Genomic DNA, 27,708 nt, shown 5'->3' on the forward strand with positions numbered 1-27,708 from the left:
TACCACTCCGCTCATATTCGGTCTGGGGGTTTTATCTTTAGGATGCACTTGCCTCTTCTCAAGGGTTTTGTTTGGCTTGAAATGTACTGGGATTTTGTGTTTGGAGAAAATCCTCTTGAGCTTTTCAAACACTCCAGCAACATAAGGGATTGTGATGTTTTTGCGTTTAATTTTCTCAGATGAGAAAATTAAATGCAAATTAAACTCACTGCAAAATTTCAGTGCTCAGAGTATGATTGTAGAAAATGTTGCCTTAAAGCTCTTCACTTCCCCCTCGCTCTTAATTCTCAGCTTAATCTATTTAACTAAGAGTAGTTTTAAAGTCTCGATTCTGATTTTATATGCCCAATGACAATGTCCCAATTTCTTATTTTTGTATAGTTTTTAGACAGGTCCCAATCCTTCCACAAACCCTAAAAACCCTAAAACACTTCTACAAAGCAGAGTCAGTCTAACATCCACTCACTAACTTCGAACTGAACTCTGTTTAGGGTGTTTGTGGTCTCTTCCTGACTGGAAAACTCAACAATGCCTAATGTTGTTGGCCCTAATAAAGCCTAGTTTGATGTTGGTGGAGAAAAGTCCGGGGCGTGCAGGAAGGAAGGCAGGGTGGGTCAGGCTTCTATTTGGAGTAAAAGATTCTGAGTCGTAGAGAAGTGAACTGAGAAGAGGGGCTGATGAGATGAAGGTTGAAGGGGAGTTTCAGCCGACATCTCATCAGCTATTGAACTGATGTTGCATTTCTGGACATGATCCGTCTAAGCTGGATGGCAACTTTAACATGTGACCTCGTTTGTGTTTTGGCCTGTGTTGAAATGGACTATGTATACTTTTTGTTAACGGGACGGACAAGCAATGCTCCCAGGATGTTTGATCCTCAGTCTGTTATGGAGCATCAGGAAGGTGAGCCTTTTTATGTCTCTATGAATCAGAGCCTTCTGTAAACACAAAAAAAACAGTCACAAACTTTATCATGACATATGTGGTGTTACTATTTTGGTAATTCGATTGGCGTTCCTTAAAATACACTTTACAGAACCGATCCATAACCTTTAATGCTAAACCAAGTTAGTGATAGTCAATGCAGTTTGGGTCAGCTGGTTTTAGGTTATTTTCTTTGCTCAAGATGTAACCTCTTGTTGCAGGTCCAAACCTCGCCTGGACCCAAGTGCTCCTTGGAACTGACAAGAGTCAGGACCAGCTGGGACTCCGCCATGGTCTGGTTCACCACTGCCTGTCCATCGCCTAACTTGATAGCCCTCATGGACTCAGATTCTGGGCCAATTTGGGGACACTGTCGTTTGGATGGAAAGAATAGATTTAACTTCATCTGCAATATAACAAAGCTAGAGCCAGGAACGTTGTACAAGTTAACTGTTATTTATGGGGAGAATGAGAAGATAAGCCTAGGCTTGTTACAAACAGGTAAGAATTTACTTTTTTTTTTATTCAAAAATGTCTATGAGTGATTCAGTTTTCTTTCATTTTTCTGAACTTTAATCTCCATTAAGGGTTACACTGTGTTTGTCCTGATATCATACTGAGTTGTTAAGTTAAATTCACTGGAGATTATTTTTTAAATAATACAAAAGAATTGAAATACTTTGCATATTGTGTTTTTTGGTTTCATTTTGCCTACACTTTTGGTTGAGCACTTTCTGTTTTAAAAAAATATATTAAGACATACTTCTTTTGACTTTTGGAGATGGCTACAGATTTCTGTGACAGAGTCTGGCTAATCGTAACATCCACCTGTTTCTCAATGACTTTCAGTATACATCAGTGTCTCCATCAGTGTTTTTATGTCACTTGCCCCCCAGGACTCAGTTTCTTTTTTCCAAGTTGGCACAGTGAAACTTGTTCACTTCCTGCCCCACCTGTATTTCTGTGTCCTGTTTATATGTATTGCTACATTCAGCTCAACCAGAACCTTAAACATTGGCCTTTTTCATTCCCACGAGAACCTAACCTATTTCCAAATCTGTTGATTTTCTGTACCCTAAATCTGACATTTTCCTTGCATGTCTAAATCTATTAATAACCCAAACTTACCCTGAACCTAACTTGGTTCCAGCCTGTCCAACCCTCTCGATAACATACAATCCTGGATCTCTCCTAAACCTAACCCTCTGAGACAAAATGTCTTCAGTCACAAAAATCCAACTCTATTTCTTAGAGTAATTAATCCCTTGGATATTTATCATATTTGTCCTTCAGTAGGCTATATTCAAATATAATATCTTCCAGTCAGGATCCCAACCATTGTTTTCCTCTCTCCTCCTACAGACCCAGTTGGTCCAGCTAATCTTAAGGTCCAGCTGGACCCAGAAGGAACAACTTCAGTTCAGGCTGCATCATCTGGGTTACGGGTCGACTGGTCTCCCTCTCTAGGACATGTCGACTGGTATGATGTTACTCTGGAGGATGTCAACTCTGGGTTAGTTCGCAGTACCAGAATTATGGGTTTTGCAGCTACCCAGTCTGGTTTCAGTTCACTGGTCCCGGGAACTCTGTACAACATCAGTGTGTTGGCTACATCTGGAAACAAGACTGCTGCCTCTGTGCACACCATTGCAGTAACAGGTTAGATAAAGAAGGACAATAGTGCCACAGATACAGTATTATAACTACAAATGTTTTCAAAATCCCTTAGAAATATGGATAAACTGCTATATTTTTTAGAGGTGTATTTTTTATAAATAACATATTCAGTTGCTGGATAAACTGTCTTGGTTTTCCTACAGCCCCCTCAGCTGTGGACAGCCTCCAAGTGGCATCCTCATCTTCAGATAGCCTTGGCTTGTCCTGGCAGCCAGGCCAGGGAAGGATAGAGCTATTCAGAGTTCTGCTGATGGACCAGAAGGGGTTTCTCTTGAGAAATGTCACTTTGAAGAACACCACAACCTTTATTGAGCTGGACAGGCTGAAGCCAGGGACACTGTACAGGGTCTCTGTGGTAACAGTCGCTGCTGGCCTCCAACATGTTATCTCAACCCAGACCTACACAGGTTGGTGCAACTACTAAATGATGTCTGTCTATTGAAGAGAGAAGTCTGAGACAATTGCAGGTTAGGAAGCAGAACCTATGCCTATTATGTGGCACTGGAGTGTCTGCACTGTCATGCATCTGTTATTGTAGCAAGAGACATTTAGCAACAACTAATCTGACAGATAATCAGAAACCTTGACCTGGCTCTTCTAAACTGGAAGCTAACTCTGACTGGATCCCTGAAGTTTATGCTACATAAGGAGCTTATGTTTGAGAGAAATCAATCCAGTAAGACTCCATATGTTTCTCTGCAAAAGTGAACTGGATTAGGGAGGTATAACAGTTGAGGAGAAAACCAGAAGCCCCATTAAGGCTGAAGTTCAGTTTGGTTTAAAAACCTTGTGTAGCTGAACACTCAGAATCCTAAACACAGACACATCCGCATATGACTTCTGTAAACTTGTTCAACCAAATATTGTCTGTCTTCTGGGGTGGGTTAAAAAGGTTCCGACTAAACCTGTGCTGGTCAGATTGGGTATTGGGAAAAATGGGAAAATTGTAAAGTGCTCTCTTCTCTTCCTCAGTCCCAGCAGCAGTGTCAGATCTGACCATCAACAACGAAGGTAGTTCAGACACTCTTCGGGTCTCCTGGACCCCACCTGAAGGCGGTGTGGATTTTTTTACGGTGACGATGTGGGCTCCAGGACTGACCCCTCAGCGACGAATTCTGTCCCCCAATGTTAATGAGTGTGTATTTTATGATCTAACTCCTGGACGCCACTACCAGTTGTCTGTCAACTCGTCAGCTGGTGGCTTGAGTTCGGAGAGCAGGACTGCAGGGAGAACAGGTATATCAAATAAATCACTTGAAAAATCTGTAATATGAGTGGTAGTTTGTAAGTACCAGCCTAATAGAAAGGTGAGACATAAACCCCTGAAAGTGCAGTCAGGTACTCTGTCTCAATAACAGACAAAAATATATGGTGGCAGGTTGACCTAGGTTAACCTAGCCTACTATCGTTGGTGTGAGGGTCGCCCTAGTTCACTCCAAGTCTCATTTTTAACAGTTTAAGGTCTGAATGCACATTTAGGGGGATTATCAAGCTAAACAGACCTATTTTAGGCATCAGAGCAAATACAAAACTAAACATCATCAATTCAAGAATACAAAGGAGATGATGATTTCTTTTTCTTTGATGCACCTAGCTGTTAGAAATAAAATAGTTGTTTTCGACTGCTGCCTTAGTACCATTGGGACCTGTTATAATGGCCTCTCTGTGTCCGTTTGTTTCAGTTCCTGACCAGGTTTCCATCCTCTCCATGTCCATTGACAACAGCAATCTGCGTCTCAGCTGGTCCCCACCCAGAGGTGACTGGGATAACTACAGCATCCTGTTGAAAGATGGCTCAGCTGTTCTAATGAATAAGACCATTAGTAAGCAGAGCAAGGAGCTTCTTCAGCCATTCCAGAGCCTCGGTTTGGTTCCAGGACACCTGTACTTTGCAGATGTCATCGTGAACAGCGGCGGTTTAAGTAACACGGCACACTGCAGCAGCAGGCTAGGTCAGTTACCATTACAACACTCATTTGATTTATGTTTTATTCAGCCATTGTCTATACCCTCTTCTCTGTGCATGGTTTTTAGATGGCTGTTATCTGTCCCAGTAGGCAAGATGCCGGTCATACCCTTGACAAGTCCCCATTGTAGGGAAATAGGAACACATAGGAGGAACTACCTAGCATAGACAGACACAGATACCAAAATCCTGTTTTAACTACATCCTATTAACAGTCATGCTTGTGGATAGTGTGAGAAGGTCAGAATACCCAGCGAGAATCCACAAGCTTGGGGAGAATTTCCTGCTATAATGCATCAGTGTTACTAGCTGACACTCTCTGCAGCTGGGTCAAAATTAATAAGCAATAAAAATCACAGAAAAGTAACAGATCTTGTGAAAAAAAAGCACAGTAATTTACACCAGTGATCCCAGTAGTTAAAGGCAGCCCACGCACCAGTTTTGACTGGTTCCAAATGTATAAACAACCTCCTCTTATAAGGAAGGGTTTTACTTATGAATTTTCAGTGTTCTGGTATTAAAAATATAAATCTCTTGTTACTCCCAGCACCTCGACCTGTGCAGCAGCTTGACGTCCCTCGTGCTGATGAGACATCTCTGAGTGTCCGGTGGAGACAACCTGCTGGAAGATGGGACAGCTTCCTCCTGCTCCTTACAGACGAGGACCTCGCCACTCCTGACACTCAGAAGATCCTCAGCGGTGGGTCCACAGAGTACACCTTCAACGGTCTCACCTCAGGACGCCGTTACAATGTTACCGTGATAACCAGCAGTGGAAACCTGAGCAGCTATGCCTCCAAGACAGCATGGACCAGTAAGTCTCAGGCTGTTATCTTTGTAAAGAGTGATACATTACAATGAGGGAGTGATTATAGTTTTTTGTTGAACAATTAAATAAATGTGTTATAAATTAACAATCCTTCTTCTTCTGTCATCACAGCACCAGCTCCAGTAAGTGGGCTACAGGTTTCTAACCTCGACAGCACTGACAGCCTTCAGGCTCACTGGAAGCCAGCACCTGGAGATAAAGACTCATACCGTGTCTTGCTGGTCCATGACAGCAGCATCATAAGGAATGGGAGTGTGATGGCGAACATCAGTAGCATAAGCTTTCAGAACCTGAGACCTGGAGCGCAGTACAAAGTGGTGGTCACCACTGTCAGAGCCGGACTCACTTCCAGACAGACTGTAGCTGAAGGGCGGACAGGTTAGATAACCTGTCGCTGATAATCAAAGCAGTGATAGTTTGATTATTTTTCATTCTTGAGCTAAAATGTCATGATTTAAAATGGGCAACATTCACAAACTTTACTCTGTCATAATCTGTCCAAATGCAACCATAACTCCTCCTGGATTACAATTATTTTAAGGATCCAGAGGAACAGTTCAGTGTTAGAGAAGCAAATTAAATAAGGAAAAGTTCCTCAGGCCTCTTAGGTATGGAGTAGTAAAATGATAAGAGGTGGTAGCAAGGCCCTCTAAAAGCTCATTTCCATATTTGTGATGGCAGCATTAGTATACCGAACCCCAGTAAACATTTTTTAAAAAGACTACAACTTTTTAAGGTACACTTGTATATTTTTCCACAAGTCCAGGAAAACCACATTCCAAAGGTAAAAACAGGAAAAAGGGGCTAGAGTGGACTCCCATTTGTCCTTAGTTCATCATAACAGATAATGAAGCAGCAATAAGAAACAAAACAATCACTCTGTACTTTTGAACACCTTGAGACGTGTTTGCAGGAAGCAGCTGCAAGTTTATCTGGCTTAGAGAAGTCATCAGTAATGGGACATCTAACATATTTGGGAGAAGGAACAAGAACAAGGAAGGAAATCATAACTGAGGCACGTCATTCTAGAATGCGTTGCAATCTTAGATATTAACAGTGATAAAATGAAACTGATAAGACGATCAAATCCCGGTTTTAGAAGATTTCAGAAAGTTTCTTATTTCAGAATGTTGGAACTCGGCAACATAGCAGACCAAAAAGGAAGACGGTGTTTGGGTTTGCTTTCAGCAGAAAGCCGGATATTATTGAAAAGCTGGAATTTTTTGTGGAATTTACAGGAAGTGTCCAAAAGGGACAACAACACAAAAGAGTTTGTAGTCAGACTTCCTTTCAGGAAAAGCTTTGGTGTTTTACTGCTGCGGGGAAACTTTTGAAAATTCTTTAAGTACAATTCTTGCATAGACTAGTTTAGGTTTGAGTGTACAATGGGAATATTTTTGGCTATTATACATATGCCTTTGGCAAGGCAAGGCAAATGTATTTGTATAGCAAAATTCAGTACAAAGACAATGCAAAGTGCTTTACATGATTAAAATATAGGAAAATAAAAAAGTATTAAAGCAAGTAGGAAAAAAATAAAATAAAAAATGCAGAAACAAAAAAGAAAATTAAAAATAGTTGGACTAAAGAAAATAACAAATTTGAATTAATGATGTTTCAGTTTAACTGTTTAACTAGAACAGTCGAATGCAATCCTAAACAAATGTGTTTTTAGTCTTGATTTAAAGGAACTCAGGCTTTCCGCACCTTTACAGTTTTCTGGAAGTTTGTTCCAGATAAGTGGAGCGTAGGAACTAAATGCTGCTTCTCCATGTTTACTTCTGGTTCTAGGTATGCAGAGCAGGCTGGAGCCAGAAAACCTGAGTGGTCTGGAGGGTTGCTACACTGATAGCAAGTCTGCGATATATATGGCCATTCAGGGAAAGCCATTCAGGGATTTATAGACTAACAGAAGTATTTTAAAGTCTATTCTCTGAGATACAGGGAGCCAGTGTAAGGACTTTAGAACTGGGGTGATGTGCTCTACTTTCTTAGTCTTAGTGAGGACACGGGCAGCAGCATTCTGGATCAGCTGCAGCTGTCTGATCCACTTTTAAGGCAGACCTGTGAAAACCCCATTGCAGTAATCAATTCAACTAAAAATAAACACATGGATTAGTTTTTCCAGATCATGCTGAGACATTAGTCCTTTAATCCTGGAAATGTTCTTCAGGTGATAGAAAGCCGACCTTGTAATTGTCTTTAAATAATTTTGGAGGTTCAAGTCTGAATCCAGCACTACACCTAGATTTCGGGCCTGATCAGTGGTTACTAGCTGAAGCGACTGAAGCTGTGTGCTAACTTTAGCTCTGTCCTCTATTGGTCCAAAGATTATTACTTCAGTTTTGTTTTTATTCAGTTGAATAAAATTATGGCACATCCAGGCATTGATTTCTTCTAAACATTTCCTCAGTGCTTGAAAAGGATCATATGTCTAATCTTTTGTTTGAAATTAATCCTGTAACATTGTTGTCCAGCCAGTTTTCTTGGTCAGGTAAAAATTATCTAATTTTGGTAACAAATCTCTTCCTTTCAGAAAATATAAAAGCAATACTCTGAAATGGGATGGATGAGTAAGGATGCTGTGTAGTATCAACTTTTGCCTGCATGTCTGACTCAACTTTTCTCTCCACAGTGCCTGCAGCGGTCACTGATGTGCGGGTCAGTAACAACGGTCGCACAGACTTCCTCACCGTCTCCTGGAATCAGGCAGCAGGAGAGGTGGACAGTTATCTGGTAACCTTGAAGGACCGAGACAAGACGTTGCACACCCTGGCAGTGTCAAAGTTCAATCCTGGGTGTGTTTTCAGTTCATTGATATCTGGACGCATCTACAACATCTCCATCACCAGCTGCAGTGGAAACTACCAAAACCAAACCTTTATCCAGAAGAGAACACGTAAGCAACTCTTTATTGAGTCTGTGGATGTGGTGATTTGGTTCTGTTCTGGTTCTAATTGTCTTTGGATTCGGGGTGTCTCTTTGTAAGTTTGCAAGTTTATTTATATAGCACATTCCAATAGCAAGACAGTTTGAGTGCTGTACATGGAAAAAGAAAGGTACATAGCAGTGGCATAAAGGTCATTAAATAATCGATGAACATGAATATTTTCAGAGAAAAAATTGAATAATTAAGATGATGAGATGATTATATAACATTTATGATAAAATTATTGATAAAAAATGAAAGGAAAGTTAAACTGCAAACTTCATTAAAAATAATTAGGTAACACAGTGAAAGGCCACTGTTTTTAAGTACATATGTAGACAAAATTGGTTGGTAATCCTCAATTATTGAAAGAAATACTTACAATGATAACAAATGCTGTGGAGCTATAATATATTTATTGCCAACCACAGTAGGGGTGGTAAATATGTTATGTTACCTTGAAGAATTTGGAATGTGATCAAATTAGCTTTTCAGTTATTTAGAGCAATTGGACTGTGTTCAAACCATTTCACAGTTCAAATCCAAGAGGTGAATAAAACATTAAATGATTTGCTTAATCATAAATAAATGACCTTTAGTTAATTAGTTAATTGATTATTAACCTTCTTTTATTGAGCTAGTAGTTAGCAGACATGAGGATTCCCATTAAATGACTATTGGTCATTAGTCAATTAGGTATAAAAATGTAATGAGCATCTGAGAAATCATATGAACCTTAACGTTGTATTACTGTTTAAACCATAGTGGAATTAAGCTTGCTTTAGCTTTATAAACAAAAGTTTAAAAGATGTCAGCATAGTTTATCATGTGGCACAATGTTTATTATTTAAGTTAAATCAGATGTTATGACAGGCAGAGCTGTTGGTAAAACATTAAGACAGTGGGAGGAAGAGCTATGTTGGTTTCTTTTGTTTTTTTAGTTTATTTTGCAAAATTTGGAAATTTTGTCAATTAAGATCATTTCTAGTTGGAGTTAAATTTGGTACTGCAGTTAATCGGGTCATACAGATTGCTCTTCCAATATATCAGGCTTTATTTAGGAAAGAAGTTGACAAATATGTTGCAGGTCCTGGGGGAGTTGAATTTAGTTGCTACCTGTTGTTAGTCTGGCCAATCATGCATGTTTTTGTTGATCATCTCAGAAAATAAAAATTCTCTTACTTTGTTATAAGTTATATATGCATAGTTTTTTCTATTTATAACTGTATTTGCTATTAGCTTTTTAACATTCCCTTTTTTCACTTCAAACTTGTGGAGCACTTTTCCACAGAGACTTTTCCTTCGCAGAAGCAACATTAAATTTAATTGCAGTAACTGAATCAGTTATATCCAAGGTCTTAGAATAATTTATTTACCAGCTCATTAAAAGAATTAGAGGGCAAGGTGGAGGCAGGTTTAAGTCGCACCCTCACTAAAGATGTATTTTCTTATTTTGTCTCTTAACTAAATATTGAAATTATGCTTTCAAATATGACAAAAAAGAGGTCAGATAAGCAGAGCCGGATTAGATAAAATTAATTTAATAGGCAAACTGCAATTTTTGGACCCCCTCCATTGATGTTATTTATGACATAAAACCTTGAACTTACCAAAGCTACTTATAAAAGCTAATTAATATTTTACATAGCGTAGTCTTTGGATACGACAATATGGTTCTTTGTGTGTCAAAATATGTCAAATAAGTCACAAATAAACACTCTATCAAGCATTTTTTTTTCCATATTTATACTTTAATACAAGGCTCTGTTAAATGCTTATCTTATCCGTTGTACATGTCATTGTTAAGGCAGTAGTCCAGTAAATCACTGATGTGTCAGCATTGCTTCGTAAAAACAGTGTGTAAGCTATTGCATTTTGCAAAAAAAATTATTAAATGTGGTGATTAAATTAAATAGTTAATAGGAAGTCAAATTTACTAAGATAACAAAAAATGCAGTAAGAGAAACTGTTGCAATCGTAAAGTCAAGATGTATTTTAATGGACAAGCATCATCTCTCTTCAATTTCTGGTATTCAACAGTCTTTAACACTTCTGGTCTGGACTGATCAGCCGTTTTCTCCACTGCTCTCATTGTTTCTCTGCACACTGTACTGTGTAAGCCGATTTAATCACAGAAACATTTCACTATTTGAAATGAAAGCTCAATTTTAGGACTATTTTCAAAAATTTCTTTGAGATAGGGCCATGGATGAAGGAGGTCTTGTTGGTTTCCGTCTCCTGATACGCTCTCGCCTGTGTCCGACCTTTCAGACATTTTAAAATTTTTTCTGAATCTGACATTGTAGCATGGCATAGACAATTCACACGTACAGTTTGAAGAACACCTGCATGCTTCTGATGATTTCTTTTAGCTAACCAATGAGTGTTTGCGTTATATGACTCATCCAATTACACTAGTTTTCACTAGATGTGGATGGAGCCAATGACCTGCATTGGATGGCGCACATGACGTGAAATTAATATTTTTAAGCAGTAACCTGAAGCCAAGAGTAACAAGTAAAGTTTGTTTTAAATGTAAGGAATAGAAAGTACAGATACTTGTGTGTAAATGTAATGAGTAGAAGTCAGATGTAGGAAGATGAATAGGTAATGGAGTAAAGTGTATAGTGTACTTAAGTACAGTAACAAAGTACTTTTAACTTGTTACTTGACACCTCTGCTTATGTTTGAACCAAGAACACATTTTCCACATTTATTTAATGACCTGCTAAGACAAGGAAAACTGAATTGGATGAACAAAAATTATTGTTCTTTCCTCTAGAGCACATATTCACACCTCTGATTAACCATTTAAAGCCTGATCCAAGAATAAACAGAAAATTCCTTTTTTTTGGTTTGAATTCCTTATTTGCCCTTTTAACAAAATATGTATTAAAAAAAAAAACAGAAATACATTTTTGATATTAATAATTTATTACTATGAGATAAGTCAAGATTATTTTTGTGTAGTCTTCTACTGGCTATTATCTATTGGTATATCTGATTGTGTACAATAGGATTTTGAGCAAAGTTTTTACCATTAAATTACGGTATGCAAAAGGTGTCAGATGCAAAACATTTCAGAAACTGTCTGTATCAAATACGATACATTTGGCATTACAGGGTTAAGTATATGAACAAGACAAACAACATGAACCTTTCATAATAATGATAAATATTTAAACTTTATTGATCTCACATTAAAGAAATTTGCCTCTGCCTTTAATCCTTCTCCTTGGGGAGCAGTGGGCTGCCACTGTGTGACGATCAGAGAGCAATCGGGGGTTAAGGGTCTTGCTCAGAGACCCAGAGTGGCAGTCTGTGGGAGTGGGGCTCGAATTCAGAACCTCAGGAATCCAAGCTCTATGCCCTAACCACTAGGCTGCCCACTCACCCAATCGGCCTTTCATATTTATTAAGATAAATATGAACTTATTTTGTTTCTGAGATCTAATGTCATAACAGTGGAAAGTATAACTCTAAGTTATACATTTAATTAATAGGAATTTTATATTTAATTGTAATCTTCATTTTCCTTATTTAGATTTAGATTTTTAAATGAAAAACTCACGCTTTTAGATGCTTTCTTCTGAGTTTTGATTGGGCCAAGTCCTTAATATTGTCTTCAAAATCCAGAGAGGTTCTAAATGCATTCTCAATTGCCCACATATCAAAGGCATGCAGTTTTTTTTTTTTTTTTTTGTTCCTGTTCCTCTCTGGTATGTTTTCAATCGTTTCTTCAATGAAGATGATCTTGATGTCCATCATGTTTTTATCCCTTTTACCATAGATACAAACTGGAAAATTTTTTGCTGGTGCATGGATTTATTTAATAATCATTGACTGTTTTCTAGTTGGGAAACCAAATTTCTTCTCCAAATTTGGTCATTGCAATTCTTGGGACAAGCAGTGACATAATGTGAGTCAATCAGGAATGCTTCGTAGTCTGAGGGCAGCAGCTCTTGACCTGCTGACTCACCGAAAAATGCCTTTCATCACTTGCCTCCTTTGTCTGTCTGCTTTGTATGCCCCTGTTGCACTTACAGTTTAGGCCTCTGCTTCACAGACATCAAAATCCTTTCTTGCCTCTCCTATGAACTCCCTGAGTTGACTGTACAGGACAGGATTAGCACATACATTAATCCGTATTTGTTGCAATGTTTGCTGGTTAAAGAGCTTATCTTCAGCAGGTCATCCCATAGTGCTATCATAACTACAGTTTCAAGGTTGTTGATCACTGCTATTTATTGACACGCCTTGTATTGAGCAGTTCTGGGGTTCCATGGTCAAGTTTGATAACATTGGTAGCATACTGAATAGCTTTGTAGCCAAAGCTTTTGTTACATCAACTCTTGCAGACCAACTTGTACCAAAAAGTCAAAATCTCCCACCGCCGAGTTGAAGGTTAGAAAAAAGAATTTTGAATAAGGCCAAAAAAATAAAACTTCTTTTAGGTAACATGCTGTAGCATATGATCCAAAAACATTATGGCACTGTTTATAGTATGAATTAGGATTTTTATTTCTTACCCTTGCTTGCAGTCCGTAATGTTTCCCTGGCTATATATATGCTACTGCTCTAGATGCAGCTCTGGTGCGCAGCTTGATCTTAGCTCCATCCACTTTAGGGGAACCCAAATGCAAACCAGTCTCAGGCAGCGAAGAAAACCTGTTTCTTTGATGACATCTGGGTAATCTAATGGCTTTAAATTAGATTCTGCAAAAGCTCAGAAGGAAAGATTTAGACTGGTGATCTCAGTTACCCCCACCGTTATTATCATGCTGTCACTTCCAGCTGATCATAGCCTAACTTTTTGGTTCAGTTAACGTATTCTAGCACACTTGAGACACTCAGGCACATTGCCTCTTCAACGTGCTCAAAAGACTTTAAATGTTTCAAAAGTCTTACTTTCAATCTTTTATGCACACAGTCAACAACATTCTGACTTATAATTTTTATCTCTTTTTTGTTATTAGAACCTTCGAAGGTCCAAAACCCTACCGCGACTCATGGTGCTCGGGACGACTACTTGAAGGTTTACTGGCGTCATGCTGCAGGAGACTTTGACCTCTACCAGGTGTTCATCAAACACAACAACACCTTCCTGCAGAACAAGACTGTGCAGAAGACTCAGAGCGAGTGTGTGTTCACGGGTCTAGTACCAGGACGGCTCTACACGGTACTAGTGAATACTTGGAGTGGTTCTTACGAGGCCAGTGCCTCGACCCATGGGAGAACCTGTAAGTAACTCTTCATTATCCATAATCGTGGTTATGTCTCAGTATTTACATACAGGTTTCACAGTGACTAACCACAGCTTCTGTGATATCCCTGCTTCAGTCCCAGCAGCGGTCCGGTCTCTAACTCTGGCGGGACGGGGTACTGAGGATCTTCGGGTGACGTGGTCAGCAGCTCCAGGAGACGTGGATCACTATGAAGTGCAGCTGCTGTTCAGCGACATGAAGGTCTTTCCTCCCATCACTTTGGGTAGCAATGTAGGGGAGTGTGTCTTGTCATCACTCACACCTGGACGACTCTACAAAATCTTGGTGTCCACCTTCAGCGGGCCGAATCAGAAGACCCAGTTCATAGAGGGTCGCACAGGTAGGACAAATACTGATTTTTATTAAGACATTGAGACATTTATAAGAAATTGTCTATTTGAGTCCACTAAATGTGTTTTGTCTGATATAGGCTTAGGGTGCTTATTAAATAAACTTGCAGGTTTTTGTAACTTCTGGTTCAGTCATACTGCTGTGTTCTGGTTTAGTGCTGCTTTAATCTGTTGCGAGTGAACTCATAGTCTTCTCACTGCTGGACCCCAACGTTTGGCAAACTGTAGCTGTGTGTAAACATGTTTTGTTCATTAGAGAGGAATTAGTTAAAGAGCTGCAAACATAGGAATCCTCCTGCTTTCTGTTTAATCTAAGTGCTTTAATTGGTTCTGTCAGCTCCCAGTAAGGTGAAGAATATCCATGTTAATGGTGACAGCAGCCGTCTGAAAGTGAGCTGGACGCCTGGACCAGGTGATGTGGATGGATACTCAGTGTTTTTGTACAGAGAGAGTCGAAAAGTGGCCATGCAAGCTGTCCTTAAGCACCAGAATGAGGTGATCTTTGACTGGCTACAGCCAGGTCAGCAGTACAGTGTTGTGGTGCAGTCTGCAAGTGGAGAACTGCTGAACAACAACACGTCCACAGGACGCACAGGTGAGAACACACAGAATTGGCTGTACAAGTGAGCTGTACAACATTCTTACAGTCTGGAAATATCAATATTTTGGAAATCAATTTTGTAAAAGATTTTGTATTTTCAGACTTTCTCTATCCTAATCTGAATTTTGCTTCTTGCTGTTTGTCTTTTTTTCTTGTCGTCTTTCTGTCCTTCTTACCTCTATTTCTGTGTTCCCTTAATTCCCTTCTTAATTTTTTACATCCATGCATTCTTTCTTTCTTTTCCTTCCATCTTTCCTGGGTCATCCTTTTCTTCCGTTCCTTTTTTCACATCAAACTATCTAGAATGTCATTCATTTCTTGTGTTTTCTGTTCCTTACTTGTGTCCTCGTTCTCTTTCTGTGATCTCCCTCCCTTGTGTCCAATGTTCCTTCCTTTGTTCCTTTTCATCCCTATTTGTTCACTTCCTTCTCCTACATTTACAGCATGCTGCTTGCAGAAATATCTCATATAAATTCATCATAAACCTATATTTACCTATAAAAATATGAATTGTTTACATACCAAATGTATATGAAGCCTAAACCCTTCCCGCTCTACAGTCCCATTACCAGTCACAGGTCTGCAGGTGGAGCCTGTCCCAAGCACATGCAGTCTGCAGGTGAGCTGGCAAGAAGCTCTTGGTGTGTCTGATGGATACATCCTCCAGGTTCTGGATGAAAGAGGCAGCATTATTGCCAATGGCTCACAGCCAGTTGGATTCACGCGGTATAGGTTTGATGGCCTCACGCCGGGCAAGAAGTATCGAATCCAGGTGCAGACCACCAGCGGGGGACTCCACAGCCTGGGGATTAGCACTGAAGCTCGAACACGTATGTTTTTTGCTTCTACACAGACAATATGGTTTTTATCTGTCTGAGAATGAACCATGACCTTAAGCCGATATGTTACAAAATATTCAGAAGGAAGTTTAATTGAAAGGAAAACGAATGTTTGAGTTTCCTCCTATTATTACAACTTCAATTGTGTTTAAGACCATTTGTTACTCAAAAAAGCTAACTATATGGTGTCTTCCCCTGTCTTTTTTGCAATCAGAACCTGCGTCTGTTACTGGTCTGTCCATCAAAACCAGCTCAACTACAAGCCTATCCTTTCAGTGGTCACCACCAGAAGGAGACTTCCAAATTTATGAAGTCTTTCTGTATAAAAGTAATGAATCTCTGCAGGAGAGTCAATGGATCCAACCTAGTATTCAGCAGTGCTCCTTCCAGGGTCTCAGACCTGGAGCGCTGTACAATCTGGTGATCCTGGTCCACAGTGGAGACCAGACCAATGACACATCAATGTTAGCTAGGACAGGTGAGAGCAGACAAATGTTCAATCAGTCAGGGAAGCTGTGCTGTTGAATCACCAAAAGGTAAATTCAGTGAACATTTTTCTTTTCAGTACCAGCAGCTGTAGCATCTCTCAAAGCTCAGAGTGGAAACCAGTCTGATACTCTGTTGATCAAGTGGGATCATGGTGACGGTGATATTACTGGGTATATCCTCTTGCTTTACAATCCCAATGGATCCCGGCAGGCTGAGCATCAACTGAGCTCCGAGGTGACCGAATTCAGATTTACAGGCCTCGTGCCTGGCCGAAAGTACCAAGCTGATGTATTTAGTCTCAGTGGAGAGCTTCGCAACCGAGCAAGCACTTTAGGCCGTACCGGTAAGTCCAACCAACCGATTGCACAAAGTTTTATACAGCAAAGTTGTTTTATAGTATGTATTGTTTAATGTTGTTGGTCCGCCTCAGTTTATGGTAATCTTTCTCAGGTTAGTTAGGAGAGGTTTTCTGTTGACTGGTTATATCTGAATCCAATGTTCCTCATATTTTTAAATCTGGCCGCCCCTCATATCCTCTACTTTCTTGCTCTTCCTATACCCGTTTGGATTAGCTTTATTTTATTAGTTATTTAGTACGTTTTGGCCTGTTGAATTTTACATCTTACAGCTTTTTACATTATCAATTCCTAAAACATCCACATTTAACAACACTGAATCATTTTTACTTACAAACAGTGCCTCATTTATTTTTACTTGATTATTTCTGGCTACACTTCAGTTATGTTAATCTAAAGAAACTTTGACTGGCAGCTGGAACTTAGTATCCCCTTTTTGCATTACCTATTCAGCCAGGTTTTGAGAAAGCATGGGCCTGTCCCAGAAAATAATAATAGTTTTAACCAACTTCTTTCTTCCTTCACTTCGAAGTATTTTGCACAAGATCAAACACAGCAAGAAATGTAACAATTTGTGTCTGATCGACCTTCCCTCCAGCTCCCAACCCCCCTTCCTCCTTCCTGTTCGGGGGAGTCACCAACACATCCCTGGAGATCACCTGGAATGGTCCAGTAGGTTCTGACTATGATAACTTCGACCTGCAGTGGACTCCCAAGGACCAGCTGTCTGTCATTAATCCGTACCACAGCCAAACGTCTGGAAGCCGAATCCTGAAGGGAATGTTCCCTGGACGTCTTTACTCCTTCAGCCTCCGAACTGTCAGTGGGGCCACGGACCAAGCCACCACAGCCACCTACAGCACTCCCATACAAAAGAGCATTCGAACAAGTAAGTGGCAGTATATTACTTTTGTTTTTCAAATACTGGTCTTGAAGTTGCAAGTAATTTGGATTTATTCATGCATCAGGAATGTAAAATTTGTATTTTATTCAAAGGGAGATCTATGTGAGGAAAACAATGAGAAGTGCAAGGCAGATTTTTAGATTACTAGGTAACAGAGTCCCTTTTATAAACAACTATGAAGTGTCATCTTATCTGATTTACCTCCGCAGAGCCAGAACGGGTCCACAACCTCCACTGTCGACCTCAGAGTTCTACATCAATCTCCTGCTCTTGGGGACCTCCACGAGCCGACTATGACTCCTACACCATTGAATGTCTTCACCAGGACACTCACAACCTAGTCTATTCAAGGCGTACAAGTCGAGATTCCACCAGTTATGTCATCACTCAGCTGGAACCCCACAAACGTTACACAATCTCTGTGAAGGTCATATCTGACGGAACGACCAGTGAGGAGGCAGAGGAAAGCGTAATCACCATGATCGATCGTGAGAAAGAACAAAGTTTGACATTGTCCTCCAGAGACATGCTAGATGAGTTAATCTGATCTTTTTTTAAATTTTGGTTCTTATAGGTCCTCCCCTGCCGCCCCTGACTACCCGGGTCAGTGACAAGTCCACTATGGTCACCAGGTCCTCAATCATATTCCAGTTTAATTGTAGCTGGTTCAGTGATATTAATGGAGCAGTGAAGTTCTTCGCTGTGGTTGTGACTGAATCTGAAGGTGAGCAGGATCAAAGTCCTAAAACCACTTCCAAGACCAAAAGGGGCTTAAATAACCTTAAGAGTTTCCTTCTTCTCCATCATAAATATTTTATTTGCATCACTGTCTGGTAACTGAACTAACCAGTCTCTGAACAGAATTCTGGTAGTGATTGCTTGAGTCAGTTGTTAAGACTATGATAAGTACTATAAAGGTTTTGTCTTATATCTTATCAGTCCTACTCTTAAGCTTTACTAACATCAGAATCTACCTTCAACCTGAAACCTGTCCGTGTAGGTGTCAATGACATGCAGCCAGACCAGCACCACCCTCTGCCCTCCTATCTGGACTACAGATACAACAGCTCAGTAAAGTCTTACCAGACCAACTACTTTCCCAGCCTCTGCTCAGATGGCCCAGACAGTAGCAACCAGCTCTATAATGTCAGCCTAGGGTCTGGTACAGACTTTCTGGGGGGTCCCTGTGACCGCACAGATCTGAATCATGGAGAGGCAATCAGAGACCTCAGCCACTTCTGTGATGGACCTCTAAAGTCAAAGACATCTTACAGGTACTAAACACATATAAAACAGGCTATTATTTTTTTCAAAGAAATTAATGAATTAGGTGCTGAAACAGGTTTGGTTTGTCTTGAAAAAAATTTAAGGTTACTGACAATTATTTTTGAATCGATTCTACTGTGTCAAAAAATCTAACTCTTTGATTTAGTTCGACTATAAAATTTCTAGTGGACTGTTAATGATTTAGGTTGAACTGGAAAAATTCAGGATCATTAATCCTCCAGAAATAAGAAACCCTTCAGGCCTATCTATTTTCCTTTTCTCAGGATCAGCATCCGAGCTTTCACTCAGCTGTTTGATGAAGAAGCTACTAACTCAAAATTATCGTCTCCTTTGTTCACCGACACATTCTTGTCCCTGCCTATTGTCACAGAGACAGGTAATGGCATATCCTATAAATTACTTGCATTATACAACCTCCTAAACTCAGGTAGAAAAAGAAACAAGTGGAGATGTATATAATAGGCTTAGTAGCTGCATGCATTTTGTTTTTCTCTCTCCTGCAGAACCCCTGAGTGGTGTCATCGAAGGTATCAGTGCCGGACTCTTCCTCATAATGATGATTGTTGCCATCACTGCTCTACTCATTTGCAGGCACAAGGCTCGCAACTTGTGAGTATTTGTAGACACAAGTGAGTGGGGGTTCACAAGGTAAATGATAGCAACATATGACAGAAACACCAGATGATACATCATACTATAGCATACCAGAAAAACTTACATCAATATAGAATATGATACCTGTGTAGCAGATCTTAACAACCGCTAAGGTTTACCGAAAATAAAAAGTTTTTTTATGTTGTCATCAGGGTGGAGGAGAGACCTGCAGTAAGAAGAGGATTAAGGAGAGAAAGGTCGACAGCAGGAGTCCAAATGGGAGTCAGAGGGTAAGAATCAATCACCAAGTCACTTTAAGTGATAACATTGTTTTAACCAAAACAGAATGCAGTTCCATCTACAGCCACTAGATGTTAGTGCAGTGAAAACATTGGAACCAAAGACAATATGGAGAGTACAAATTAAGAAATACATTCTGCACTTAAAGAATTACAATTTACATAACAATGTGTTTAATCCCTTAACTGAGACAATTGTCTGGCTGCTGGTCATTTCTTAAACCCTTGAAATTGGTGATTTTTATTTTGTGATTTAGAATTTGAAATATTACATAAAATGTACTGATTACCGTAAAGGTTGTAATCATATTCTATATTATTATCTATTAAGAAGAAAATGTTTTATTTGAACAGCATTAATACTCCAGATGAGTGGAATAAATGAAATAAATGTGTCAATCATATTGACGTGATTCTAATATTAGATTAAAATTAATTGAAAGAAAATAATATAGTGTGCCAATGCTCCTATGTAGGGCTACATCTAACAGTTATTTTGCAAATTAGTTAATCTGTTGATTATTTTTCCGATTAATAATAAGATAGCCAAAGATTCTTTAAAGAAGACTTTTTATGAAATCAAAGCGGGTGAAACTCAAACATTTCCACTTGAGGAGTTCTAGATAGAACATGTTGGCAGTTGCTATAATTACTGCTCTATGTGAGTTGCTCTGTCAGCTAAATGCATGTTTTAGAGTCTCCATACTCCAGTTAACTATTAATCAATTATTAAATTAGTTGACAATTATTTCAATTATTGATGAATAACAATTAATCCCATTAATTGTTTTCGCCCTCCTGCTATGTCATCTAGCTTTTCTCATCTAAAAATTCTTTCTAACACAAAGTTTTTTATCAGGTGGAAATTACGTTGAAAAACTTAATCATGGCAGCCACTTTATATTAGTGTTGCTCCAATGCCATTTTTTGGCCCCGATACCTGGCTGTGCAGTATTGGCCGATACCGATACCATACCAATACCATCTTTTTGAAATTGATGTGTGTGTATATGAAGAACTGCATACTACCTTGATGTAATATAATTTCCATCATTGCTTTGTCAAGCTGCTGCCTACCTTTGTGAAGCAGGAAAAAACCTAATACAAAGTGAATCCTGTAGAACTTTTTATTGCCTACCTGGAACGGCTTACCTCTTAATGGCTCTCAAAACAGTTTCGGTGCCCTATTTGTCAGTACTCTCCAATACTGATACCACCATTTTAGTGCAGTATCGGGGCCCTGTCCGATACTGGTATCGGTATCGGTGCAACACTATTTTGTATATTAAAATAATAAGAATACATTTGCTAATGTCTATATCGTATTATTAATGATCAGATATCTGTTGAATTCTAATACATTTTCCTCTTGGTCCCCAGCAGCCGGAGAATTTCCAGGTGAGACATTCAGATTTCTTTGATTTTGTCTTAAAATTTCTTATAATTTTCTCTTTGCAGTTTAAAGTTTGTTTGTTTTTTCAGCCCCATCAAGATCATGAATTTTGAATCTCACTACAATAAACTGCTGGCTGACTCAAGCTATCTCCTATCTGAGGAGTATGAGGTAAGCCATCTCCCTCTCAGTCAATCAGAACCTGATTTTTTTTTTCTTTAAGAACCAATTGAAGTCTGAGTCTGAGCAGGTAACTCTGGGTTCACCTTTCTTTGATTGATTGCAACCTGTTGAGCTGCAGAGCAGTTTGGGTTTAATGTAACAGAGATGTTTGTTTATCTTGTTAGAAAAAGGGTTGATTGAAATGAATGATTGTGATTGGTTATTTAATTTACCTCAGAATGCACAGATCCGCAGTCAGACCTTGTTAAACTAGAGAGGTTGTATTGTTAGGGTTGGCTAGATCAAACAGAACCACCCTAAAGTATGACCCCCGGTTCACTTAGATGGGTCTTTGTTCAAGATTTGTTTGTAACTGAAAAATAATCCACATGTCAGTTGCTAACAATGTGCCTTTGTTCCTTTACTTTTCTCAACAGGACTTAAAGGACGTTGGCCATAATCAACCACTGGACTCGGCTCTGCTGCCAGAGAACCGAGGGAAGAACCGATACAACAACATTCTGCCCTGTATGTGACATCTCCTTCAGCTCACACTCACATCTGTGTCTTCATCTCACTATTTCTGTTATTTCTGTCTTCAGATGACTCTACAAGGGTAAAGCTGACCTACATGGATGATGATCCCTGTTCAGACTACATCAATGCCAGCTACATTCCAGTAAGACACCAATCTCTCTGACTCATACAAATGTTAGACTTCCAGTAAAGACTTTCGATTTGAGTTAAGATGTGTTGTTGTTCTTTTCTTGGTTTGACTGTGTTTTGTACTGGTTCAGTGTTTGATTTAAACTTTTAGACTCATTCTGGGGTAGGTTTAAAGCAAATGCCTCATATTTGTCTATATTGATTCAATTTTTCCTTGCCATGATTATTAACTCAGTGTTGGGCTTTAAGCATCGGCGTCGCCAGACCCCATTTACTGGGGCACGTGCCCCAGTATAAATGAGCTGTGCCCCAGTATAAATCTCATGAATATTTGCAACAGTATTAAATTTTTTAATGCATCAATTTAGATAATTCCAACGCGCAGCAAGTGTGTTGTTAACTCCAAATTGAGGATGAATTAGCGCCCCCACGTCAGCGCATGTCACTGCATGAACTGCAGGTAAACTAACACACTGCTCTCAACTGTTTTGGATGGGACACTGTGCGGCCGCGACGCATTTTTAGTTCTGGTAACGTTTCTTACCTGTCAATTTTATTATTTTCCCAGTGAAACCACATGATTTATAGGCTACTAACTGAAAATGACTGCATTGGTTTGTAGATGGATATCAGGAAATTCCTCACACGAAGCAGAGACAGGGAAGCAGTAAAACAAGATGAGAGAGAGGGAGGTAAGGTCCCGTGATGAATTAGTGATTTAAGCTAAGCAGTTACATTAGGGACGTTATAAGCAATATGATAGATATTTTCATAATTATAGATTTACGTTTTTTAATGTTTGCTGTAGAGGATGAGAATGAAGGTGCTGGAGTAGGAAAGGGAGGATGAGGCGAGACTGACAGGCAAGAGACAGGTGAGAGACAGGAGATACAGGACCATGAAGGTGATGAGGGAGCAACAACCAGCCTCCAAAAACAAGAAGGGGACATTAGTGACTTAGGGGGAAAGCATGATGGTCCTAAACAAGTGAAGTTATCCCACTATCCCCAGCACAAATTTGGAGTAAAAAAAACGTTTGTTTAATTCAAAATGGTTTGAAAGCTTTTTATGATTGAAAAAGAAAGCCTTGTCATCAAGGATATGCAGTGTGTTTTCAACTTGCTTGATAACATCATATTCCCAAGACTAACACAGGTCATCCAGATCTCCCTCACAATCCCAGTCAAAAGCTGTAGTTATGAAAGGTCATTCAGTGTGTTGAGAAGGTTCCACACTTGGCTGAGGTGCACAATGGGACAAGACAGGCTCCATCATCTTGCTATTTTATCAGTTGAAAAGGAAGAACTTTCTAAGCTGAGTCACAGTCAAGTGATTGACTGCTTTGCAAAAATGATAAATAGGAGGTACACTTTAATGCTCAAAAAATTAACTCATCCTGAACTTAGTTCAGGATGAGTTAACATTTCCCCCGAACTAAAACTCTGAAACCTAGAAATTAATGATTACTTCAGAATGTGTATAAGGAAACGTTTAATTTTTAAAGTTGGTAATGTCTTATTTTTTATAGCTGCAATGTTGAAAATGTTCATGTTTGTTAAAACAAATATGCTCTTACAGTTATTAATATCTCAACTGGTAATTTTGGTTGGAATGTATCAGGGTTGGGCAGTGTGCTTGTCTGTATTTGTGTATGGCAGGAGGGGCATATGCGGTAGGGGGCCAGTGCCCCAGTAAAGCTTTGTGCCTAGCAACGCCCCTGGCTTTAAGACTTTAGTTTGAACTTGGATTTCAACCATTTTTTGGATTATGAGATTTACTTCTCTACTGTTGTATCTTGGCTTTGGTGGGATTGACTGGGTTTATTCTAGCAGTGGCATTAGCTCTACAATACAATACAATGTGATTTAGACTTTGGTTTGAATTTAGTTTATACTCATGCTTTTAAGAAAGGACTGGCTGTGGTGTAAGGGATTAAATTTGTTGGGAGTAGTTATTAACCACTTTTGGACATGAAAAATTTGCTTGGCTTTATGGTGTAAAATTTGAGCCTTTTGAGGCATCAGCTTGGACCTTGATTTTGACCAGTTTAACTATCATTTTTGTTTGACCTACTTCTGTACTGGTTGTGTGTGTACTGGCTTTGGTGGAATTTCAAGTGGTTTTCTTACTTGGATTACACTGGTTGTGGCATTATTTTTGGACTGTGACTTGGGTTTAGATTGTGTTAAATCTTGTGTTTTATGTGTGGACATTTTGTGAGTAGACTGGTAGTTATATGTATTTAATCTGTTTGGAACAGCTTTGATTTTTTTTCAGCTTGAACAGCGGTTTTCTTATTGCAAATTTGGTTTTGGTGTGATTTGTACTGGTTGTTACTTGGACCTAAGCTTAGACTGACTTTATGGCAGAACTCTGAATCGCACTCTAGATCACAGCCTGAAAATGGTGAGAACAGTGGACCAGCATGATCATCTCTGAGGTTCAAACATGAACTTGAATTTGTTCATCAGTCAGACTGTTAAAACAATGCAGCAGAATGATTTTCACTAATCTATTGTCAAAGATGTTCTCATGTGAGCATGTTTCACAAGAATTGTGTTCTGGTTTGCTGTATATTATTTAGGGCAACAATTTCCGTCGGGAGTACATCGCTACACAGGGTCCTCTCCCTGGAACAAAGGATGACTTCTGGAAGATGGTATGGGAACAGAATGTCCATAATGTGGTCATGGTCACTCAGTGTGTGGAGAAGGGCAGGGTAAGTACAATGTGACCCAACGCCTATGGTATAGAGTTTTAAAGTTTCTGAAAATATCCCCTGAACCCATCTTACTTCTCCATCTAGGTAAAGTGCGATCACTACTGGCCGTTTGATCAGGATCCTCTCTACTATGGAGACCTCATAGTTCAAATGCTGTCAGAGTCGGTTCTGCCCGAATGGACAATCAGAGAGTTCAGAATCTGTAGTGTATGTTTCCTGATCACTAAACCAGCTAGAACAATATGTTCACTCTCCCTCACTGAGCGAATTTAGGTGTTGACTTAAAGTTCCTGTGTGTTTAGGAGCAGCAGCTGAGCTTCATCCGCCTTGTTCGGCAGTTTCATTACACAGTGTGGCCCGATCATGGAGTACCAGAGAGCACACAGTCACTCATCCAGTTTGTTCGAACCGTCCGGGACTATGTCAACAGGACCCCCGGTTCTGGTCCCACCGTGGTCCACTGCAGGTAATACCTGAAGAGCAACTTTACCAAAAATCTACGATTTGACCTGAAGTAAATTATTTTGATTTGAAGCTATTAAATGACTATAAATGTTTTTTGTTGTAGCCTTTTAAAGATGGTTTAGTGAATTCTCTTTACTGATGAAATATGCTGATAAATAGATTTTATTTGAGAGTCATAGAGGAAATTGTAGTTGCTAAGAAATAGGCTACAGTTTTTACCAAATCTTCAAAGCAAAGCAGCCCAGGTTAGTCATTAGACCCATGTGATTAGACCCCTAATGGGTCTAATGACTAACACCTATAATTAGACTGACATGTTTATGTTTTTACCATTCTTACCGTAACTGAGTCAGCTGAATTAATTTTAGTGCTGGTGTCGGCCGAACTGGAACCTTCATCGTCCTGGATCGAGTACTGCAGCAGCTCGACACAAGAGACACAGCGGACATATACGGCGTTGTCTTCGACCTGCGTCTCCACCGATCACACATGGTGCAGACTGAGGTGGGTCTGATGCATTCTGGGATTAATGCCGTCATTATGATGGAGCTGTCCTGTTAAGGAGCTGTCAGATGTTTTCTATCAGTACGAATTTGGTATTTAAATTAAATAGAAAATGAAAAAAGAGGAAAAGGAGGCTTAACAGGTTTTTAGTGGGTGGGGATATAGCTTTAAAACTACTCTTGGCTTTCATACATTTACATATATACTTTTTCTCTAGTGCTTAATGACACCAACTTTATCTTGGTCAATCTGAAAGAGTCAAACTTCATGCAAGTTTGATGAAGTTTTTTTAGAATGGTAAATCATGGGTCATCTCCACTTACTACTGAGGAAATCCTGCAGACTCTAAACTGCCCTTTAATAGATTAAACTTGGCACTTCAATCCTGCGTAAAGTTTAGATCCCCAAGCATCTAGGAAGGTGGCTGTAGGGTGACACATGAGCATCTAAGTGCAGATTTATTATCCATGCCAAGAAGAATGTAGCAGCAATAGGATGTTCTTCACGCGGGGATTAGCTTCTCCAAATTTGCTGCAATCCACCCATGTTTAAAACCCTCATTGAGGTCTAGAAAATAGAGAGTATAGCTTCAAAACTTGAAGGATGGATGGATAATAAAAGCGTGACTGATTTAATTCTGTCGGATCCACAGTAATTCATGATAGCACCCTACAGTTAATTCAGGGCTTTCTGGTAAGATTGTTCAGGGTCTACAGTCCTAAGGAGATTGCGTGAGTACCCTACTCAAATGATCTATACGCCATTCTTCAGGGGCCTCTGTTCTGTTCTTTGAGTTTTAGATATTTTCCCTGGTTTAAATCAATAGATGATAAAAAGTTAGCTTGTTTTTTCAGGAAAAGGTTTAAAAACAAAGAAGCTATTACTGATCACCTTTTCTCTTTCTAACTCCAGTAGCCCTATGACACCCCAAGCTCTGTTCTGGTATTTTGAAGGGGAATTGTATTCAGATTGTCGTTAACAGATCCCTCCTCTTCCACCAGGGTCAGTACCTGTACCTGCATCAGTGCATTCGTGATGTTCTCAGAGCCCGAAAGCTGCGCAGTGAGCAGGAAAGCCTCATCCACACTGTTCCAAGAATGTGAATCCCAGCAGGCAGAGAGGTGAGTGAGCCTGCAATCGTGCTGTGAATTATCAACAACCATCAGAAGAGTCCCTAATCAGGAGTCTTAATCCTTCCCCACAGAGATACTGTGATTGTACTGCCTGCAAAGTGACTGTTGAGCTTAACAAAAAAAAAGAAAAAAAAGAAAACACAACCTTTTATTTTTCTATCAGTGTCCATATTTTATTCTGAAGAATTATTATAATTTATGTAACGGGATTTAGAGTGCGTCTGTGGCTGTACACTGTGTTTCTGTGTCACGATGAAGCTCGCGATGAAACAACCTCAGGAGACTGAATATTTCAATCAGCTCTGATCACAGGTGCACACTCCACTGCTGAAAATGTATTCTATCAATAGCAGACTGAGCTCCTCGTTAAATATATGTATACAGATGAACAACAGTACCTGTATGTTAACTGTTCATCTTCTTCTACCTTAACCTGTACCTGGAGATCTGCTTGTAGCCAAATCTGTACCTGTGCAAGTTCTGTACCGAATTCCAAGCCTGTACCTCTACCTAACAATACCTGTGTGTGAACAGCTCATTAAACATGCAGCACGTGTACAAATACCTGATTTCTGTTGTTATTGATCAAAATTGATTAAAACTTTCTGCCACCAAAGAAATATTCATATGTAACTCCGAATCAAAAACACTCCTAAGAACTTTTTCTAACTCCTCACAATGCTGTTAAACACTGGAAAAAGTATTTCATCTGTCCATCCATACACACACCTTCTGCTGCTCATCTGTCAGGGTCACAGGGGGCTGGTGTCTATCTCCAGCAGTCTATGGGCAAGAGGCATAGTACACCCTGGACCAGCTGCCAGTGCGGGAACAAAGATAAAAAAAACATGCATTAACACTTTGAGACAATTTAGAGGCCGCAATTTATCTGTCAGAAATGTTTTTGGCCTAAGAAGCCAGAGTACCTGGAAAGAACCCACGCTCACACTGGGAGAACATGTAAACTCCATAAGCTTCAACCTTATAACAACACTTTAATAGAACAATTACAATACCGCATCAACAGTACAAAAATTCCTTTAACAGTACTCTAACAGTGCACTAAAGATGATGCACCTTTGACAACACTGAAAAACACTGCAACGGCAGAGCAAAAATGATACAACAGATCTCTAATGATTTTAAATCAACATTGAAATTACACAGTAGTTTACAAAAAAAAAAAAACTACAGCAAAAGGTTTTCTATATAGGCTCTGAAATTATCCAACCGCAATTTCAAAACAAAAATAATTAGTGTTGGACGGTGTCTCCCACCGAGTGCATGAAGTTGTTGAAGAGCTGGAGGTTCTCTTCAATTATGGAATGCTGCTCCATAGATGCACAGAGGAGTGC

The 27,708-nt window shown here is 39.5% G+C and overlaps 1 protein-coding gene across 3 annotated transcripts in view; it reads left to right on the forward strand.

Moving 5' to 3' along the window:
* LOC119787247 (receptor-type tyrosine-protein phosphatase beta-like) overlaps positions 1–26,922 on the forward strand; it is a 47,376-nt gene extending 20,454 nt beyond the window's left edge. The window contains exons 1-31 of one of the 3 annotated variants that reach the window (XM_038290999.1): positions 658–903; positions 1,146–1,425; positions 2,287–2,583; positions 2,745–3,008; positions 3,574–3,837; positions 4,284–4,553; positions 5,115–5,381; positions 5,508–5,774; positions 8,032–8,295; positions 13,302–13,565; positions 13,666–13,929; positions 14,277–14,534; positions 15,101–15,370; positions 15,594–15,857; positions 15,945–16,211; positions 16,823–17,113; positions 17,338–17,616; positions 17,703–17,852; positions 18,129–18,402; positions 18,679–18,791; positions 18,919–19,024; positions 19,222–19,299; positions 20,689–20,706; positions 20,791–20,872; positions 21,301–21,391; positions 21,466–21,542; positions 24,114–24,248; positions 24,336–24,458; positions 24,554–24,717; positions 25,085–25,220; positions 26,222–26,922. In XM_038290999.1, coding sequence (XP_038146927.1) covers positions 856–903; positions 1,146–1,425; positions 2,287–2,583; positions 2,745–3,008; positions 3,574–3,837; positions 4,284–4,553; positions 5,115–5,381; positions 5,508–5,774; positions 8,032–8,295; positions 13,302–13,565; positions 13,666–13,929; positions 14,277–14,534; positions 15,101–15,370; positions 15,594–15,857; positions 15,945–16,211; positions 16,823–17,113; positions 17,338–17,616; positions 17,703–17,852; positions 18,129–18,402; positions 18,679–18,791; positions 18,919–19,024; positions 19,222–19,299; positions 20,689–20,706; positions 20,791–20,872; positions 21,301–21,391; positions 21,466–21,542; positions 24,114–24,248; positions 24,336–24,458; positions 24,554–24,717; positions 25,085–25,220; positions 26,222–26,323 — 6,027 coding nt within the window. In that variant the 5' untranslated portion in view covers positions 658–855 and the 3' untranslated portion in view covers positions 26,324–26,922. Of the gene's footprint in view, positions 1–657; positions 904–1,145; positions 1,426–2,286; positions 2,584–2,744; positions 3,009–3,573; positions 3,838–4,283; positions 4,554–5,114; positions 5,382–5,507; positions 5,775–8,031; positions 8,296–13,301; positions 13,566–13,665; positions 13,930–14,276; positions 14,535–15,100; positions 15,371–15,593; positions 15,858–15,944; positions 16,212–16,822; positions 17,114–17,337; positions 17,617–17,702; positions 17,853–18,128; positions 18,403–18,678; positions 18,792–18,918; positions 19,025–19,221; positions 19,300–20,688; positions 20,707–20,790; positions 20,873–21,300; positions 21,392–21,465; positions 21,543–24,113; positions 24,249–24,335; positions 24,459–24,553; positions 24,718–25,084; positions 25,221–26,221 lie in introns of those variants that run through there. The other 2 variants (XM_038290997.1, XM_038290998.1) reach the window with 2 other exon arrangements.
* The last annotated feature ends 786 nt before the right edge of the window (positions 26,923–27,708 follow it).

The sequence above is a fragment of the Cyprinodon tularosa genome, unplaced genomic scaffold (assembly GCF_016077235.1).
Source record: "Cyprinodon tularosa strain WSP-4 unplaced genomic scaffold, ASM1607723v1 ctg290, whole genome shotgun sequence".
In the NCBI taxonomy this organism is placed as follows: Eukaryota; Metazoa; Chordata; class Actinopteri; order Cyprinodontiformes; family Cyprinodontidae; genus Cyprinodon; species Cyprinodon tularosa.